Below are 18,680 nucleotides of genomic sequence, written 5' to 3' on the forward strand. Positions count from 1 at the left end.
CCGTCTGCACCTCCCCTGCAGCCTGTACCATGCACTCCAGGACTACCAAGAGCAGCAGGGCGCCTTGCTTCGCGCACCCCAGGACCACTAGGGACAACAGGGCGCCCAAAGCCTGTAGCACTCCCAGTACCACATTGGAGAGCGGTCAGAGTGGCTCCTTTACATCAGGAGGAGACCCTTGGTCCGGTTCAGACAGATGCCATCCAGACTCCAGAGGTGGATGATGCTGTAGCCCTAGATACTACAGTTTCTCATCAGGAGGCACCTTTAGATGCACCAGTCCCAGTCATTTTTGCTTCTGATCACGAGGGGGCTACCGATACTTCTCCCCTTGACTGTTCATGCCACAGCTGAGGGAGTGTGTGCACAAATGAGGACTACGGATCCTTCTTCAGCCCAGCCACAGGCCTCCTCAGCTCCTAGCTCCAGATCTGCTGATAGAGGCTTGGCAGGTCCCTCTCCTCCTTCCTCCACGAGTGCAGGTCTTCTTCGCACTCCTCGGCTAGACTTTCTTCTGAGGAACTCTTTTTCAACACTAGTTGATTCAGCGACTTTCATGGATGAGGAGGACTTTGTGCCCTCCACCTTAGGCGTCCCGGTCATTGGGATTCCTTTTGACAGGGCCTCCCCCTCAGCAGGTGTAGGGATCCTTTCACCTGTTGAGTTTCGTGCCCTCAGCAGGAGTGTTTTGACCCAGGGGAAGCTGGTCTCCTCTACTAGGTCGGGTAAGCCTTTCCATCCAACATCCTCCTGTCGATGAGGATAGTTAGCTGGAACATACAGGGCCTAGGTGGAGTTCCACACCGTCGCCGTAGGCAGCTGATCCGGAATCAGCTTCATCCAAGTGTCGCTGGAGGTACTATTGATATCCTTTTTATCTAGGAACACAAACTGGATGCCAGTGATTGCTCTAAGTCTGGCAAACTTCTTTTTGGTCATACTTTTTGGTCGCCGGCGTTGGGCACCAGGGTGGGCACTTCTATTTCAGTTTCGCAGTCGGTTCTCCCCTTGGTTGTTGGACACAAAGTCATTATCCCCTCTAGAGCTCACTGGATTATTCTCTTGATTGAAGGGTGTAAGGTTGGTTTCCTTAACCTGTATGCCTCCAACATTAGAGGAGAACGTGTCTTTATGTGGAAGGATTTGCTCTCTTGGGCCCCCATTGCGGAATCATGGGTGATTGGAGGTGACTTTAATATGGTTGAGTTACCTTCAGACAAAAAAGGGGGTAGAGAAGGAGGACTTCACTCTTTGGAGAGAGCAACTTGGGATGCCTTCCTTTTTCACTATTGTGGCAAAGATACTTGGTTGGACGATGCCTTTCTTATTCAGCCACAGTCCCTCCTGTTCTCTTGGTCGAACAGGAGGCAGAAAATGCCTATTCATGCACGTATTGACAGATTCTATGTAGATGATTGGGCACTAGACAGAGGTGGATCGGTATGCATTGCTGCTGGGGTTTCCACTTCAGACCACTTTCCTGTTGTGCTGGCTATCTCAGAGCCTCACTTAAGAGGCCGATCTGCCAGCGTCAGGATTCCAGATGCCTTGTACACAGAGGAGGACCTTAAAGAGGCAGCCCTGTAGATATGGGTTTCTCATGTCCAAGGTGGGCAGCCATTGCCATCACAGGTAGATGCTACCCTTTCTGGTATTAGCGACTTCTACCTCTCAGTTGCTCGTACCAGGAGACGAGATATTCTCAAACGTGAGATTGGTGTTCGCTATCAGTTGGCAGCTTTGCAGAGGGAAGAGCAGAAAGGGCCTTCAGAAGCTTGGATTCAGGAGGGCCTTGCTGCAGCAAGGGCTCATCAGCAGGTATTGCTTGATCAGAGAGCAGAGTATGCCTTTCATGCACGAGAGTCCTTCTGGATTCAGATGGGTGGCAGAGTCAATAAACACTTTTTCTCTACTCTTGGCCCTAGACATAGTAGAGAGAGTGTATCCCAACTCTTTTGAGAAAGCTTATGATTGAGTAGATTGGGGTTTTTTGGAGGGCACCCTTCTACGTTTTGGCTTTACTGATGCTTGGATCAGAGGTGTTTCCTCCTTGTACAGATCAGCCCACAGCCAGGTACTTATCGGTGGGGTAAGGGGTGAGAGATTTCACATTTCCAGATCAGCAGTCCGTCAAGGATGCCCCCTTGCTCCTTTCCTTTTTTTGTTCGTGGCCGAAGCTATGGCTATCTATATTCAATCTCAAGCTGACATCTTTGGGCTGAGACTTCCCATTAGAAGGGAAGAGGAGTTACTTGACAATGAGTTGGCAGATGACACTACAGTTTACCTAGATGCCACTCCACAGACGCTCTCTTCCTTGAGGACAGCATTGGATTTATTTTGCTTGGTGGCGGGGGCGCAGGTAAATTGGCATAAATCCAATGGCTTTTGGATCAGTGATGAGGACACTCCAGTTTGGGGGCTTGACATAGGATTTACTTGGGTTCAGAGGGGTGTGCCTGTCAGATATTTGGGCTGCCAGGTCGGCTTGGATATTTCTTCCACGCAGCAGTTTGCTCCCGTGTTGGAGAGCATCAGGAGGAAGCTTCTTTTTTGGAGCTCAGCCAAGCTGGATCTTGCCTCTAGAGTTGTGGTGGTCAACCAGGTCCTCTTGGCCATGGCTTGGTTTGTTTGTTCTTGCTGGTGCTATTCTAGGGACTGCATCACTCAGCTCAGGAGACCGATCAGAAACTTTCTTTGGAGTGGGCTTGATGGCACAGCAGATACCTTAGCCAGGGTGGCTTGGGAGACCCTCAACCTGCCTACATAGGAAGGGGGTCTCAATATTATTAATCCAGATTTGCAGTGCAGAGCTTTACTTTGCAAGATGGTGGTGCGGGGACTTATGCTAGGGCAAGAACCGTGGAAGGCCTTTCTTATTAGCAACATTCAGAGGTGCACACCTTCTTCACAAGGAGACTGGATGAGCAGTATTAGGTGGATCTTCACCACAACACACCTCAGATCACCTTCGTCCCCTCTCATGGTTGCCATTCTGAAAGCATGGGCCAATTTTAGGAGAACTCTTCGGAAAATTCCTCCTTCCTCTCGTGAAGAGATTGATAGGCAACCCATCATGTGGAATGACAGTATTTTATATGATCATGGCAGACCTCTTGGTGCCTCACTCTACATGCAATGGTTCAGGTGGGAGAGGGGACCTGCATCATCTTTGGGGTCTTGGAAAGCTTTCCGGAGGCTTCCAGAGGAGACCAAGTCTCAGTTGACAGGACATCTCAGAGGGAGTGCAGGGAGGATCTTGCAGATTGAGGCAGCCCTTCCAGAGGAGTGGGTAGACACAGATGATATGCCACTCTCACTTGCTGCACTTGGGCAGGTACTTTTACGAGAGGCGGTGTTCCGTTTCAGGTTTTGGCCTTTCGAGATGCACAGGAGGATGCTTTGGTTTTTACTGTGCATGATGGTGGCAGATTGCTCAGATCCACAGAGGACATCTTGCTTGAGTCTGCTTTTCAGCCTATCAGGGTTGTAGGTCTTTTGGTGCAGGGATCAGATTCAGAGTGGTTCCTCGACCCAGACCCCCGGCTTCTCTCCACTGGGTCTTGGAGGCTTTGGCTTTACGGGGGAGTTCCCATTAGGTATTTGCAGTGGGACCCTGGAGAGTGGGAGTGGATTGACGCAGGGCATCGAGAGAAGAGCATCCCCTTCTTTCGTTACACGGTCAGTAATGCCAGGAGATTTCAGCTCAGTGGTAGAGGTTGGAGACCTTCTAGAGTTCCTCATTGGGAGACATTTGATATCACTGCGGATCTGCAGAGGTGCTTCTGGAGGAGACTCTGGAAATCCCACAGGAATAGAAAGATCACTCTTTTCTTTTGGCTTTCTATCCATGGTGGGATTGCAGTGAACCTTTGGAGATCCAAGTTCAGAGCCAACCCTACTTGCCCTCGTTGCCTCTCTGCTTCGGAGACTATTCAGCATTGTTTATGGGACTGCAGACAGGTGAGGATGATTTGGATCGGGGTATCTAGGATTTTCAGTCACTTTGCCCACTCCCCATTCTTTATGACATGGGGCTCAGTGGCTTGGCTTTCTCTTAGAGGACCTCAAGGATGTGGTACCACACCTTCCTTTCACAGATGTACATGTCTCAATGGATACTTCTTGGGAGATTTTAGTGAGCATAGCATCCTCGCATATCTAGAGGGCCAGATGTACAGAGGCTATGGAGGGTACTCAGGTTCATCCCTCGCACACTTTGGCTAGTATCTGGACAGACACCGTACATACTTTGATGGCCATATGGATGAGGATACAAGGAGACTCCCGTGCAGCCTCAGCTAGGAGGGCTTCTTTCTTTAGGGAATGGAAGGACTCTCCTTTCTTCTCTGAGACTCCTACAGGGTTGAGGTGGCACTTTCAGCCTCAGCCTTGGTTGTTTTCCACTTCACTTTGAGGGGGTTTTATTTATCCTCATGATTTCATGATGTTGTATTTTCGCTCAGAGCTTGCTCTAGCGAGTTTCTTTCTTACTTAATAGAAGTCTCTTTTGTGAAAAAAAAAAAAAAAAGAATACAAAGCCAAAAGAAGAGAGTGATTTTTCTATTCCGGTGGGATTTCTAGAGCCTCTGCCAACAAATTTTCTGCAAGTTTGCAAAAATCTGATAATTCTCCGAATGAGGAGCTCTGTTGGGCCTCCAACCCTTCTAGCTGAGCTGAAATTTCCTGGCATTACTGAACGTGTAATGAAAGAAGGGGATGCCTTTCTCTCGGTGCCCTTCATCTATCCACTCCCATTCCCCATGGTCCCACTACAAAAACTTAATTGGGACACCTCCATAGAGCCACAGCCTCCATAAGCCCAAGGCAATGAGTAGGGGGTCAGGATCCAAGTACCATTGTAAAAGAGAGCCATGCTCCATGCAGCCCACTAAAAAAGTCCTTCCAAGGCTCTTGTCCTAGCTTAAGTCCTCTCACGACGACCTTGTAGAGTAAAGCTCTGCACTGTAGATCCGGGTCAATGATATTCAAACCCCGTTCTCTTGTAGGAAGAATCAAGGTCTCCCAAGCCACCCTGGCTGCTGTAATATCAGCATGTGCCATCTAGACCACTCCATAAAAAATTCCGTACGGGCCTCTTGAGCTGAGTGATACAATCCCTGAGTGGCACCAACAAGAGCATACAAACCATGCTGTGGCTAGAAGAACCACCACCACTCTGGATGCCAAGTCAAGTTTGACTAAGCTCCAAAAAAGGAGCTTTCTTCTGATGCTCTCCAACACCGGAGCAAATTGTTGTGAAGGAGAGATGCCCACCCCAACCTGGCAACCCAAATATCTGACGGAGACACCCCTCTGTACCCAAGTGAAACCAATATCATTACCCCATTCCAGGGTGTCATCATCACAAATCCAAAAACCATTGGATTTATGCCAATTAATGTGTGCACCTGCAGCCGCGCAAAATAAATCCAAGGCTGTCTGGAAGGAAGTGAGTGTCCTGGGGGAGGCATCCAAAAAAACAGCCGTGTCATCTGCCAACTCACTATATAGGAGCTCTTCTCCCCGGCGAAGAGGAAGCCTTAGCCCATAAATATCAGCTTGAGATCTAAGGTAGATACTCATAGCTTCCTTCACAAACAAAAAAGAAAAGGGGCAAGAGGATATCCTTGGCGGACTGATCTACCGATCTGAATCTGTCCCCCCTTACCCCCCCAATAAGCACTCGGCTATGGGCTGATCTGTAGAGAGAGGATACTCCTATAATCCATGCATTTGAAAAACCAAAGCAAGAAAGCGTACCCTCTAAAAAATCCCGGTCTACTCTGTAGTAAGCTTTCTCAAAGCCCAAGAGTAGAATGGCCATCCTCTTGTAAAAAGGCCCAATAGAGTGATGGGTCTCCATTGAGACACTAGATTCCTATTACCCCCCTTTGGGATGAGATGAATGAGACCATCTGTAAGTGAGTCCGGCATCTCACCTGAGTCCCACACGCCTTGCAGGGCTGATGTAATGTGATCACCAATCTACTCCCAAAAAGTAATAGAAGAAGAAGGGGTAAGTCCATCCGAACCTGGGCACTTGCCCTTGTGAAGGGCAAGTAATGCAGTCTTGAATTCTACATTGGTGAAAGGTGCATCAAGAGAAACATACATCTCATCCTTCACCAATACAGGGATACACTGCCAAATAACCTCTGTGGCATCATCTATGGCCTGTGTGCCCGGATCTGCAATAAAAAGGGATGAAAAAAAATCTGAAGCTACATGCATGACGGCATAATGATCTGATAGTAACACCCCGTCTGAGTCAACAAGCTGCGAGACACTATCTCTACTATATTTGGGTCCATGAGTAGAGAAAAAGTGTTTGTTGACCCTGCCACCCATCTGAATCCAAAAGGATTCCTATGCATGAAAGGCATACTCTGCTCTCTGATCCAACAATATCTTTATATGAGCACTTGCTGCAGCGAGGCGCTCCTGAATCCAAGCATCTGTGGGCCTCTTCTGCTCTTCCCTCTGAAGGGATGCTAACTGCTGGCGTATACCAATCTCTCGTCTCCTGGAATTAGCGACTGTATGATAATAGTCACTAATTTCGGATAAGGCTACAGCTACCTGAGATGGGGCGGACAACTCCACCCTACATGCGAGAAACCCAAATCTGTAAAATATCCTCTGTGAGGCTCTCCTCTGCATAAAAGGCATCCGGAATCCTGACACTGGCAGAGCGTCCTCTCCAATGAGGCTCAAGAATCTGCAACACCACTAGAAAATGATCTGAAGTGGTAACCCCAGTAGAAATGCATACAGATCCGCCTCTGTCAAGTGTCCAATCATCTACATAAAATCTATCAATACGTGCATGGATGGGCATGTGTACTCTCCTGTTCGACCAAGAGTACATGAGTGACTGTGGCGTAACATGAAAGGCATCATCAAGCCAAGTGTCCTTGCCACTGTACTGAAATAGAAAGGCATCCCAGGCTGCCCTCTCCAAAGAATGAATTCCACCCTGTCAGCCTCCCTTTTTGTCTGATGGCAACTCAACCATGTTGAAATCGCCACCAATGATCCAAGAATCTGCAATGGGGGCCCAAGATAGTAACTCGTTCCAAAAGGAGACTCACTCCCCTCTGTTGTTGGGGGCATACAGATTGAGAAGACCAATCTTACGCCCTCCAATCAAAATAATGATCCATTGAGCTCTAGAGGGGGAGATAATACCATGACCAGCAACCAAGGGTAAAATAGAAGGAGAGACCAAAATGCAAGTAACTCCCCTTGTGCCTATAGGAGGCGACCAGAAGGTATGTCTTGAAAGAAGTTTGCCAGATTTAGAGCAATCATTGGCATCCAACTTGTGTTCTTGGATAAGAAGGATATCAATAGCACCTCCAGTGACACCTGGACGAAGCTGATTCCGGATCAGCTGCCTACGGCGACAATGTGGAACTCCGCCTATGCCCTGTATGTTCCAGCTGACTATCCTCATCGACAGGAGGATGCTAGGTGGAAAGGCTTACCGGACCTAGTAGAGGAGACCAGCTTCCCCTGGGCCGAAACGCTCCTGCTGAGGGCAGGAAACTCAACAGGTGAAAGGATTCCCACACCTTTTGAGGGGGAGGCCCTATCAAAAGGAATCCCAATGACTGGGACCCCTAAGGTGGAGGGCACAAACTCCTCATCATCCATGAAAGTCGTCGAGTCTGCTAGTGCCAAAAAAGAGTTCCTGAGAAGCAGGTCTGACCGAGGAGTGCGAAGAAGACCTACACTCGTGGAAGGAGGAGGAGAAGGACCTGCTAGGCCTCTATTCACAGAACTGGAGCTGGGGACTGAGGAGGCTTGTGGCAAGGCTGAAGAGGAATCTGGAGTCCTCATCTCTGTGCATGCATTCCCTCGGTTGTCCTGACTATGGCAGGCAGTCTGTGGGGAAGAAGTATCGGAAGCCATCTCAAGATCAGAAACCAAAGTAACTGGGGCTGGTACTTGTGCATCTAAAGGCCCCTCCTGATGTGGAATTGTAGTGTCTGGGGCTGTAGCAACATCTACCTCTGGAGTCTGGATGGCGTCTATTTGAACCGGACCAAAGGTCTCCTCTTGAGGTAAGGGAGCTGCTTTGATCGCTCTCCATCGTGGTACTGGGTGTGTTGCGGGCTTTGGGTGCCCTGCTGTCCCTGGCGTTCCTGGGGTGCACGAAGCAGGGTGCCCTGTTGCTCTTGGTGGTCCTGGAGTGCGTGGTACAGGGCACTGGGGAGGTGCAGTTGGGGTAGTACGTGAAGGAGCCGCACCAGAAGACCTCTTGGGTCTTTTTCTCTTCCTTGGGCAATCTCTAGCAAAGTGCCCAAGGGTCCTGCAAATCCTGCACTGGTCCTGTCTACCTGCAATCTTGACTCCTGTCGAAAGAGAGAGCCATCTGGGCGCTGAAGCATGATGTGGTCATCTGAGATGTTAGGGTCAGAGACAATGACCCTAACTCGAGGCACCCCGTCCGCTCTGACTACCTCTGCTGAGGAGAAGGCATGCTAGGAAGGGGGGGGATCTCAGTGACCACTCCGAATGTGGCTCCAATAGTAGCAATAAGTCGATGGTAGACCTGAGGAAGACCAGGAAATCTAATGAACAGTGATGTGACCTGACTGTCCTCCTCGACCGGATCGAAGCCCAAGGTGTAGGGCAAAAGAAAAATCCTCCTCGAACCCAAATCTAGAGGATTAGCTTTGAGAAAAAGGGCTGTGGACTCGTGGGAGTCGAAAACCACTTGGAAGAATCCACGTCCCAAAAGTCGAATATCCCTGAAGTGTGGGCAAGATCTCGTGGTAATGCCGCTAGCATCCAGTCTCTGGCCTGTGATTTGGAAGGGTGTGACCCAAAGATGTGGGCGAAAAGTGATGTGGAGCCTTCTAGTTCCACATCTTTCTTGAGCTGTTGCAACTCGTCTTTTGAGAAAATGACAGTTCTTGCGGCCGGTGGAGGTGGACGAAGTTGGCTGAGTGGGGATCCATTCGCCAATCGAAGTGAAAGGGCTGATTCAAACACTGAAAAAGCTCCGTCCATGAAACTGCTGCCCAGGACGCCTTGGAACACGGGCACAGGAAGAAGGAGAGCAGGAGAGGGAAGGAGAGAGAGGAAGAGGAGGAAAGGAGTCACGGGGGGCTGCGGGGGGAGGCGGAGGGGAGCTGGCGGGTTAGGAAGGGAGGGGGTAGGGAGGGAGAGGGAGGGTGGGGGAGAGGAAAGGAAAGGAGGGGGCGGGTTAGGAAGGGAAGGAGGGGGCTGGCAGGGAGGGGGAGAGGAAGGGAGGGGGCTGGTTAGGAAGGGAGGGGTGAAGGAGGGGGCGGCGGGGGAGGAGGGGGGCGGGGAGGGCAAGGGCAATAGGTGGGGGGGGAGAGGGGAGCGGGTGAGGGGAAAGGAGGGGGTGGGGGAGGGAGGGGGAGGAGGCGGGGGTGGGGGGGGAGGAGAGGGGCGGGGAGGTCAGGGACAGCAGGCGGGGGGGGAGAGGGGAGCAGGCGGGGGTAAAGGAGGGGGCAGGGAAGAGGGAGGGAGGGGGGCGGGGGGGGAGGAGGGGGTGGGGAAGGCAAGGTCAGTAGGCAGGGGGGGGAGGGCAGCGAGGGGAGGGAGGGAGAGGGCAGAGAGGGGGGGGAGGGAGAGGGCAGCAAGGGGAGAGGGCAGCGAGGGGGGGGAGCAGAGGGCAGCGAGGGGAGGGGGCAGCGAGGGCAGCGAGGGGAGGGGGCAGCGAGGGCAGCGAGGGGGGGAGGGAGAGGAGGAGTAGGGTGAGGGAGGGGCTGACGGAAGGGGCAGAGGGGCTTCACGGGGGGACAAGCTTGATTGTATGCGGGCAGCTCTGAAATTTCAAAAAACGTCAAAATCGGACCTCAAAAGGTCAAAAAACAGCCGCTGGACTGTTGGAGCTACCTCAAGCAAAAGCTGGAGAGCTGAATGTGAGAACCGGGAACGCGCACTGGAGCACCAAGCTTGTAGGAGTCTAGAAGCAAGCGCAGGAATGGGCTCTGGAGACGGAAGTGCTCTAATACCAAATGTAGGAACAAAGTGGAGACAGTTTGAACACAAGTGAGCAAGAGTGCACACACATTTTCTCTCACCGATCCCATCTACCATGTTGATGAATGCTATGCAAGAGTAAACAATAGCATATGTATGCATGAAAGATTTTGGATAAGCATCAATAAAGAATGATACACATATCTAGCACATCCATGCACCAAATACACAAATCATGAGCACATCTTCATCTCTGACCCACCTACCAATCCAAATAATAGTCTCTCGTTTCACCAATACTAGTCTAATCTAACTGCTACACACACAACTTCATCTCTAACACACCTGCCAATCCAAATAATAGTCTCTCATTTCGCCAATACTAGTATAGTCTAACTGATACACATTATATGTGACATCATGATTCACTGCAAGCCATAACAAAAATCCTCTTGCATCACCAACTTGAACTTTTAGCCTCCTTCAAATCAGTGTTATAATGTAGGAGCTCCATTGGCTAAATCATAACCTGAACAAATCCATTCACCTACAATCACAAGATTCATGCAGTCAAGTATAAACTTACAAACTTGCGAAGCCCAACCTCTTCAACAAAAAGGCACACCCTTAAAAGTTAAAGCGCGATTGAATTTACTCTGATTTTAAAAACACACAAAAAATCTGTGCATGCACTCAGGAGCAATGGATAAGGTCAAAGCTCATTCTCACAAAATATTGCAAAGCCAACATAAACAAACTTTTGGATGCCTGCTTGCCAATGGCCATCATCTTGGGTAGGACAAGGATTCATTCTGTCAGTAGCACTTGATTTTTTAGAGGGCGGTGAGCATATCAGATGATCCGCCAGCCCCCCCTCACCATGACCACAGCATCCATCCACTTGCAAATGCACCTCCCATAGCTTCTAATAATCAGGTTTTCATCAAGCGAGGGTCATCTAGGTGATGGAATTGAAACAATATTAGTAGTTCTAAACATTTCCACATAAGAAAGAGGTACACAAAGAAGATGAGGGTTGATTGTGGTGAAGTCATGGAGAAGGGCACATGCAAAGAAGCATGAAATGGTTGAGCAACATGACTAGCATTGACGATCAACACATCTAAATATACAACTCCAATGGGAATCTAGATTAGTATAGAGACGTACCACATTATCTCACCTAGAGTTCGCCTATTATCAGAATGGGTAAGACCTAGGGAGGGGGGACAACCCCTTGTTAGAAGATTGCCAAATATCCTACACCCACCAAGGCAAAGACTACCATTAAAGATGAAACAGAAAAAGTTTAAACAACTAAATCAAAATGATGATTTTTTTTTCAAGAAAATTACTTCATTAAGTATGAATGAAAACCCGTGAGAGCAAGCTCAAATACGGGATTACATCATGCAATGCATAAGGAAAAAAACAGCTCAAAATGAGCTAATAAAGAACCAAGGTGGAGGCTGAAAGTGCCATCTCAACCCTGAGGGAGACTTAGAGAAGAAAGGACATCCTCTCCAAACTCTGAAAAAAGTAACTCTCCTAGCAGTGGCTGCTCTAGAGGATCTCTGCATGCTCGCCCAAATGGCCATCACAGTGTGTACTGTGTCGGTCCAAATACTGGCCATAGCTTGGGAAGGGTGAACTTGGATACCCCCTATCGCCTCTGTACACCTGACTCTCCAAATATGCCAAGCTGCAATGCTAGCCAAACTCCCAAGACGTGTCTATTGAGGCATGAGCATCTCTGAAAGGAGTGAAGGGAACATCCTGGAGGGAACAAGACTCCACTGAGTGTCATCGTACAATGAAAGCTGGATCTAGATCATGTCCCTCAAAAACAACTGAGGGCAAGTAAGAGATAACCAGGCCACTGAACACCAGGTCATATAGAATGGTGCAGTATGAAAAATACTGAAAATCCTAGCAACACCTTTCCAAATCGTCCTCGCCTGTCTGCACTCCCAAAGGCAATGCTATACTGACTTAACTGCCATGTGACAACGAGGACAAGTAGGGTCAGCCTCACAACGAGGACAAGTAGGATGAGTCCCGAACCTGGATCTCCATAGGTTCATTGCAATCCCTCCATGAATAGAAAGCCAAAAGAAAAGAGTGATCTTTCTATTCCTAAGGGATTTCTAGAGCCTACGCCAAAAAATCTTTCGCACAACTGCGGAAATATGAAAACTATCCCAATGTGGCGCTCTGGAGGGCCTCCAACCTCTACTGCTGAGCTGAAACCTCCGGGCATTTCTAACTGTGTAGCGAAAGAAGGGAAAGCTCTTCTCTCGGTGCCACTCATCAATCCATTACCACTCCCCTGGGTCCCATTGCAAGAACCTAATAGGGGAGCCACCATACAGCTAGAGTCTCCAAGACCCCAGCGCAAGGAGAATATGATCAGGGTCAAGATACCACTGTGAGTCCCTGCCCCACTCCATGAAACCTATAATCGTGACAGGCTGAAATGCAACCTCCAAAAGAATATCATCAGAAGATATGATAAGTCTGCCTCCCCCAACTGAACATCAAAGACAAGGGTATCCTCATGTGCATCCTGCAGTGCAATAATCTGTAACGGAATGCCCGTCCTTGAAAACACTCCCCACTAAGTGGACTCTGTGAGCGGCATGTCATCTGTGTCAATCCACTCTGGTGGAATGGCTACCTGTATCTGTTGTATCCTGAGTGCACTCCCTTTGATGTGGCCAACCCCTACAGTAGAAGCATGTCCCCAATCCCATCTAGACCACTACATATAATGTGACACTCCAAGTGACATGCCATGGTCATCCAAAATTGGGTCATTCCACATGACTGGCTGCCTGTGAATTTCTTCACGAGAGGTGGGTGGAACTATGCAAAGTATGTTTCTGAAGCAGCCCCAACCTTTCAGAATAGCAGCCATGAGAGGGGAAGGGGGAGATTTGAGATGGGCTGGTAAAGATCCATCTGCTTCTGTCCAACCAATCTCCCCCATGAGAAGGGTACAAGACTGAATGCTGCGTGAGAAAAAATCCTTCCAGGGCTCCTGTCCAAGCATCAATCCACGTACTACAAACTTGCAAAGCAAGGCCATACATTGCAGGTTCGGGTCAATAATATTGAGACCTCCTTCTCCTGTGGGGAGAATAAGGGTCTCCCAAGCCACCTTGGCTACAACATCTAAGGTGCCATCTACAAACCAGGCAGTGGCCTATAAAACCTGCTTCACAACCACAACTCTGGATGCAAGGTCTAGTCTGGCTAAACTCCAAGAGATGAGCTTCCTCCTGATACTCTCCAACACAGGAGCGAACTGCTGTGTCGGAGACATGCCCACCCCAACCTGGCATTCCCGATACTTGACGGAGACTCTGAATGAAGTGAACCCTATGTAAATCCCCCAAGACTGGAGTGTCCTCATCACTGATCCAAAAACCATTGGATTTGTTTCAATTAATGTGTGCACCTGCCGCAACAATGCAAAACAAATCCAATGCCGTCCTAAATGATTTCAGTGTCTGTGGAGTGGTATCCAAAAAAACAGCCGTATCATCTGCCAACTTACTGTCTGAGAGCTCATCCTCCTACCTCAGAGGAAACCTAAGCCCTACAATCCCAGCTTGATCTCTAATGTAATAACTCGTAGCGTAAGCCACAAAAAGGAATAAAAAGAGGGCTAAGGGGCATCCCTGACGGACCGCTCTGATAATCTCAAACATGTCCCCCCTGACTCCACCAATAAGAACCTGGCTGTGGGCTGATCTGTAGAGGGCTAACACCCCTCTGATTCATGTATCTGAGAAGCCAGAACAAGTAAGTGTGCCCTCCAGAAAGCCCTTGTCTACCCTGTCATAAGCTTTCTCAAAGTCCAAGAGTAGAATGGCCAGCCTGTGGCCATTATGCATGGCCCAATCCGAAGCCTCCCAAAATGAGAAGATGTTATCAAAGATGCTCCTGCCATGTACAAAACCTGTTTGCGTATCATGGATAAGATTTGCTAGAAAGGGCTGCAGACGAAGGCTGATAGCTTTAGCTAGGATTTTATACAAGGTATCCAGCAAGGTAATCGGTCTCCACTAAGACACTAAATTTCTGCAACCCCCTTTCAGAATCAAATGGATGAGGACCTCTGTAAGTGAGTCTGGCATCTCACCCGAGTCCCATACACCCTGCAGGGCTGAGGTAATGTGATCCCCAATCTGATCTCAAAAAGTAATAAAAAATAAGGAGGTAAGTCCATCTGAACCAAGACACTTGCCCTTGTCCCCTCTAGCATCATTTGTGGCCTGAGTGTCAATATCTGCTGTAAGAAGGGAGGCATAGAAATCGGTGGCAACTTGCAAGACGGCATCTGGATGTGTCTGAAGAACTCTGTCTGAGCCAAGAAGCTGCCTACTTTGTCCGAGGCCAAGAGTAGAGAAGAACTGCTTGTTGACCCTACCTCCCGTCTGAGTTCAAAATGACTCTCTGGCATGAGAGACATAATCTACTCTCTGATCTAAGAGTGACTACTATTGAGCCCTTGCTCTGCAGCAAGGCGCTCCTGAATCCAAGCGTCTGTAAGCCTCTTCTACTCCTCCCTCTGAAGGGCAGCCAACTGCTGATGGATACCTATCTCACGCACCTTAGGATCTCACCCCTCCTAATACAAGCAACTGAAAGATAAAAGTCTCTAATATCAGAGAGGGTTGTGGCTAAGTGTGAAGGAGAAAGCTGCCCATCCTGCAAATGAGATACCTAGGTCCTCAACACTGTCGTTGTAAGGACCTCCTCTGCATAAAAGGAATCTGGAATCCTAACACTGGCAGAGAGGCATCTCACATGGGGATCTGAGACCATCAATGCCACTAGAAAATGATCCGAAATTGACACCCCAGTTGCAATGCAAACAATACCACCTCTGTCAAGAGCCCAATCATCCACATAAAATCTGTCAATCCGTGCATGTATAGGCATCTACAATCTCCTGTTTGACCAAGAAAACATGAGAGAATGTGGCTGAGTGTGAAAAGCATCATCGTGCCAAGCATCCCTGCCACTGTACTGAAAAAGGAAGGCATCCCACGCTGCTCTCTCTAGGGAGTGAATGCCACCTTCCCTACCACCCCTTTTGTATGACGGCATTTCAACCATGTTGAAATCGCCTCCTATAATCCTAGCATCTGCAATATGTGACCAAGAGAGCAGTTCCTTCCATAGAAGAACACAATCCCCTCTAGAATTGGGTGCATAAAGGTTTAAAATACCAACCTTATGCCCACCAATCAAAAATATAATCCACTGAGCTCTGGTAGGGACTATGATCCCATGTCCAATCACCAAGGGGAGTACAGAAGAAGAAATAGAAATGCAAGTACCTCCCCTGGTGTCCAAGGCAGGTAACCAAAAAGTATGGCCTGAAAGAAGCTTATCCGACTTGGCACAATCCCTGACATCCAATTTGTGTTCCTGAATCATCAGAATGTCCATGGGACCCCCAGTAACACCTAGATGAAGTTGGTTACGAATCAGCTGCCTACGGCGGTGGTGAGGTACACTCCCGAGGCCCTGAATGTTCCAATTGACAATCCTCATCTGCAAGAGGGGGAGGGCGGATGGATGATCCTACCCAACCTGGTTAGGGAGAAAGCCCTCTTCTGCGAAAAGTTCCTCCTATCAAGAGGAGGGAAGTCAACTGGGGAAAGCACACCCACACCTGCTGAGGGGGAAACTCTATCCATGGATGTCTGAAATATGTGTTCCCCAAGCATAGAGGGTACAAACTCCTCCTCTGGCTCAAACTCAGCCAAGTTTGCCAGAACTGAAAATGAATTCCTGCAAAGTACCTTTGGCGCAAAGGAGCCCTGCAGAAGGAGTGGAACCAATAACCCCCTTACCTCTATCAGGTGTAGGGGAGTGCCGCTACATGACCTCTGCATAAATCTGCATGACCTTAGCCACGACTTTGGCATTGTTCTTTCAAGTAGTCATGTCTCTTAGATTCCCTACATAGAATGCATAACCAGTCCTTAGCCTCCAAGATTCCTCACATGTGCGGTAATTGCTCATCTGCTATTTGGCACCTGCCTCCAAAAGATTCTAATAGCCTACACAGCAACAATGAATCATTGGACAAAATCCACAAATCATCTTGAAGTCCAGTAGTAGAGCTATAACCAGCCCCCTATTTTTTATTCCTGTAGGTGCAGGGGCACAGATGACATTGTGACTCTTACTACCCCTGTTTACTGCAACAGCTCCCTTTTATCTGCAAAGTAAGATTATTAATCTGCATAATAAGGCACTACAATCTTTTATGATATTTCTGATTTCAAAAAATGTGTAATGGATTTATTAAATCTCTAAGCTCATAAAGGGTTTGTATTTATTCTCCTTCCATCTCAATTTCTTATTGGCATTAGCTCATAGTGTGCTCATTCAGATGCACTTTTCATCTAAGTTCCTGCTTCAATTCCCACCTGAAATTATGCCACACCTCTTCCCTTCTTGCTTCTTTGTCATAGGTTAGAGTATCATGCTTAATTCCAGTGTTTGATACCTTCAGTAAGTCTCCTTTCTGTTTTTCCTTATGTCTGAGGTTTAGGGGATAGATTTTTGTTGATGTAGTTAAGACCGTAGAATTGCTTGCTTTATTTCCTGTCCAAGATAGAAGACAACAACTGACATACCATGATAGGTCCAAGATCAAAAGAAGATGTTGAAACTTCAAGATTATGTGGCGGTAATCGAGAAAGAGAATCAGAGATCAAGATCAGAATGTGATCGTCTGTCTCGCATAGTTGAAATTGGAGAGTGGGGTAAGCAACAGCTGTCTGAGATATTGCAAGCGAAAGAGGTCCTGGCAGGAGAGCGTGAGGCTTTGACAACATTAATTGGGCGCCTACAGCAGCAACAAAGTATCGCGTTAGAACAAAAACAAAAAACTGATGAGGATATAAGGCAGCTAAAAGACCAGATGCTTGGCAATGTAAATATGTACTCACACTTGAATGATTCCAGTTTTCCTCATTTTTTTCCCACATAATTTATCATGAGAATGTTACAACTTGGAAGTTTTATCCATAAAATGGTTAACCTTTTATTTATTTTTATGATATTTCACTAGAATTTTAAGTACCATAATAAGATGCTGATAAAAGGAGCATCAAGCTTCAACACTGTGGTTCGAGCACTTACAAGTGAGGTAAGAATGACAACATGTTTTAGATTGTATGCAATGAAAGGCTTACAGTAGAGATAACTTTCTCAGAATACCTTCCTTCAACATCTACTTTTGTGATCATGATGTCCATAAAAGTTTTTCTAAGTATTTTACTGAAGGATCAATTCAAGGTAGCTCTGAAATTACCAAACTTCAGACTGACTACATGACGTCCTGTTTGCATTGCTATTGATCAATATATAGCCTTCATCTTTTTCATCTCTATGCAGGCTCTTAAAAAAGGAGTTGATCCTGTAGTTTTATGTGCCATGGACCGGTTGGCTATGGACAAGGTAACTCCATTTCTTAAAAGGGATGAAATTGACTCCTGCAGATCTTTTGTACATTGGTAGAAGGAATAGTTTAAGTAGGATCATTTGCAATGGGAGGGAATGAATATCCACACAGTGAATGCAATTTATAATCGTATGATCTCTCAAACAAGTACTCTTAATTTCTTCATTTAGCTGTGTCGATCAGTGACATGTCTCAAGCTTATGGTTCACAGGTAAGTATCTTTCCTGATGGGGAAATAAGAGTAAAGACACTCAACACCTTTGATAAGGGGAAATGGATGTCTCGAAATGTCAACAACAGTATTGTCTACACCCCAAATGTGAGGGCAATATCAGTTTCTTCTTTGTTAGGAGGTCGAGGATCATGGTCGTCGCGACATACATCTCCTACACAGTATTCTAGCTCACCTACACTCCAGGAAAAAAGTTAGATACAAAGCTTCAGATCCAGTGACACTAAAGAAGACTTTGTCTTATTTACCATATACTTAAACACTATGTTGGCTTGAAAAAAACAGCCTTCCAGATCAGAAGATGGTGATTCATCACTTAAGGTGTAATGATAAGAAAATAAAAGTAAATGCCCTTTCAATACTTGGCATCATCATTTATAACATCAATTTGTGATGAATCTGTCAATAAGTAGAGATTTTGTTCTGAAAAATACTGAAAATATCTAAAGCTGTCGTTTTTTCCTTGTCAATATTGCAATATGGAGAGTCTATCTCATATGTAACCTGTGTACATTTTGCCACATGCAAATTTTCAATATGTATAAGCATGAAGCAGCACATGTTACACATATCATTTGTAGCAGCCTACTCTGCCTCCTCCCGGCTAGCTTGTCCCCCCGCTTCCTACCTCTCTTTTGTTGGAGAGTCATAAAATGGAAAGCAAGACACGAGAGTATGTTCCACAAGTGAGTTTGATTCAACTAGAAAGATCCACTCAATAGTTACAAAAGAAGGAACAAATAAATGAGCTGCCTACAGCTGTCTATAAAGAGTACCATTGGAACTTTTGGGCTGTGTCATGGTTATTGAGCTTGAGGCCTTTCTCAAGTGGAGTAGCTATGGGTATGCTGTTTTCCATCTTGAATTTCTGCAGGAAACTCCTGGCATATTTTTCCTATGATATGCACATACCTTCTTGGTTTGCCAAAACTCAATGCCCAAACAATAGTGCAATAAACCCAAATCTATCATATCAAACATGTTTGATAGCAT

The 18,680-nt window shown here is 47.3% G+C and overlaps 1 protein-coding gene across 1 annotated transcript in view; it reads left to right on the top strand.

The window, feature by feature from the left end:
* Positions 1 to 18,014, top strand: part of LOC147881227 (uncharacterized) — a 70,519-nt gene extending 52,505 nt beyond the window's left edge. Inside the window, exons 8-12 of the mRNA XM_087402357.1 lie at positions 16,634 to 16,924; positions 17,063 to 17,140; positions 17,389 to 17,451; positions 17,667 to 17,774; positions 17,973 to 18,014. Coding sequence (XP_087258483.1) covers positions 16,634 to 16,924; positions 17,063 to 17,140; positions 17,389 to 17,451; positions 17,667 to 17,774; positions 17,973 to 18,014 — 582 coding nt within the window. The remainder of the gene's footprint in view (positions 1 to 16,633; positions 16,925 to 17,062; positions 17,141 to 17,388; positions 17,452 to 17,666; positions 17,775 to 17,972) is intronic.
* Positions 18,015 to 18,680: the final 666 nt, after the last annotated feature.

Source organism: Dipteris shenzhenensis, chromosome 31 (genome assembly GCF_047967505.1).
Source record: "Dipteris shenzhenensis isolate YYH24624 ecotype China chromosome 31, Dip_SZ_1.0, whole genome shotgun sequence".
In the NCBI taxonomy this organism is placed as follows: Eukaryota; Viridiplantae; Streptophyta; class Polypodiopsida; order Gleicheniales; family Dipteridaceae; genus Dipteris; species Dipteris shenzhenensis.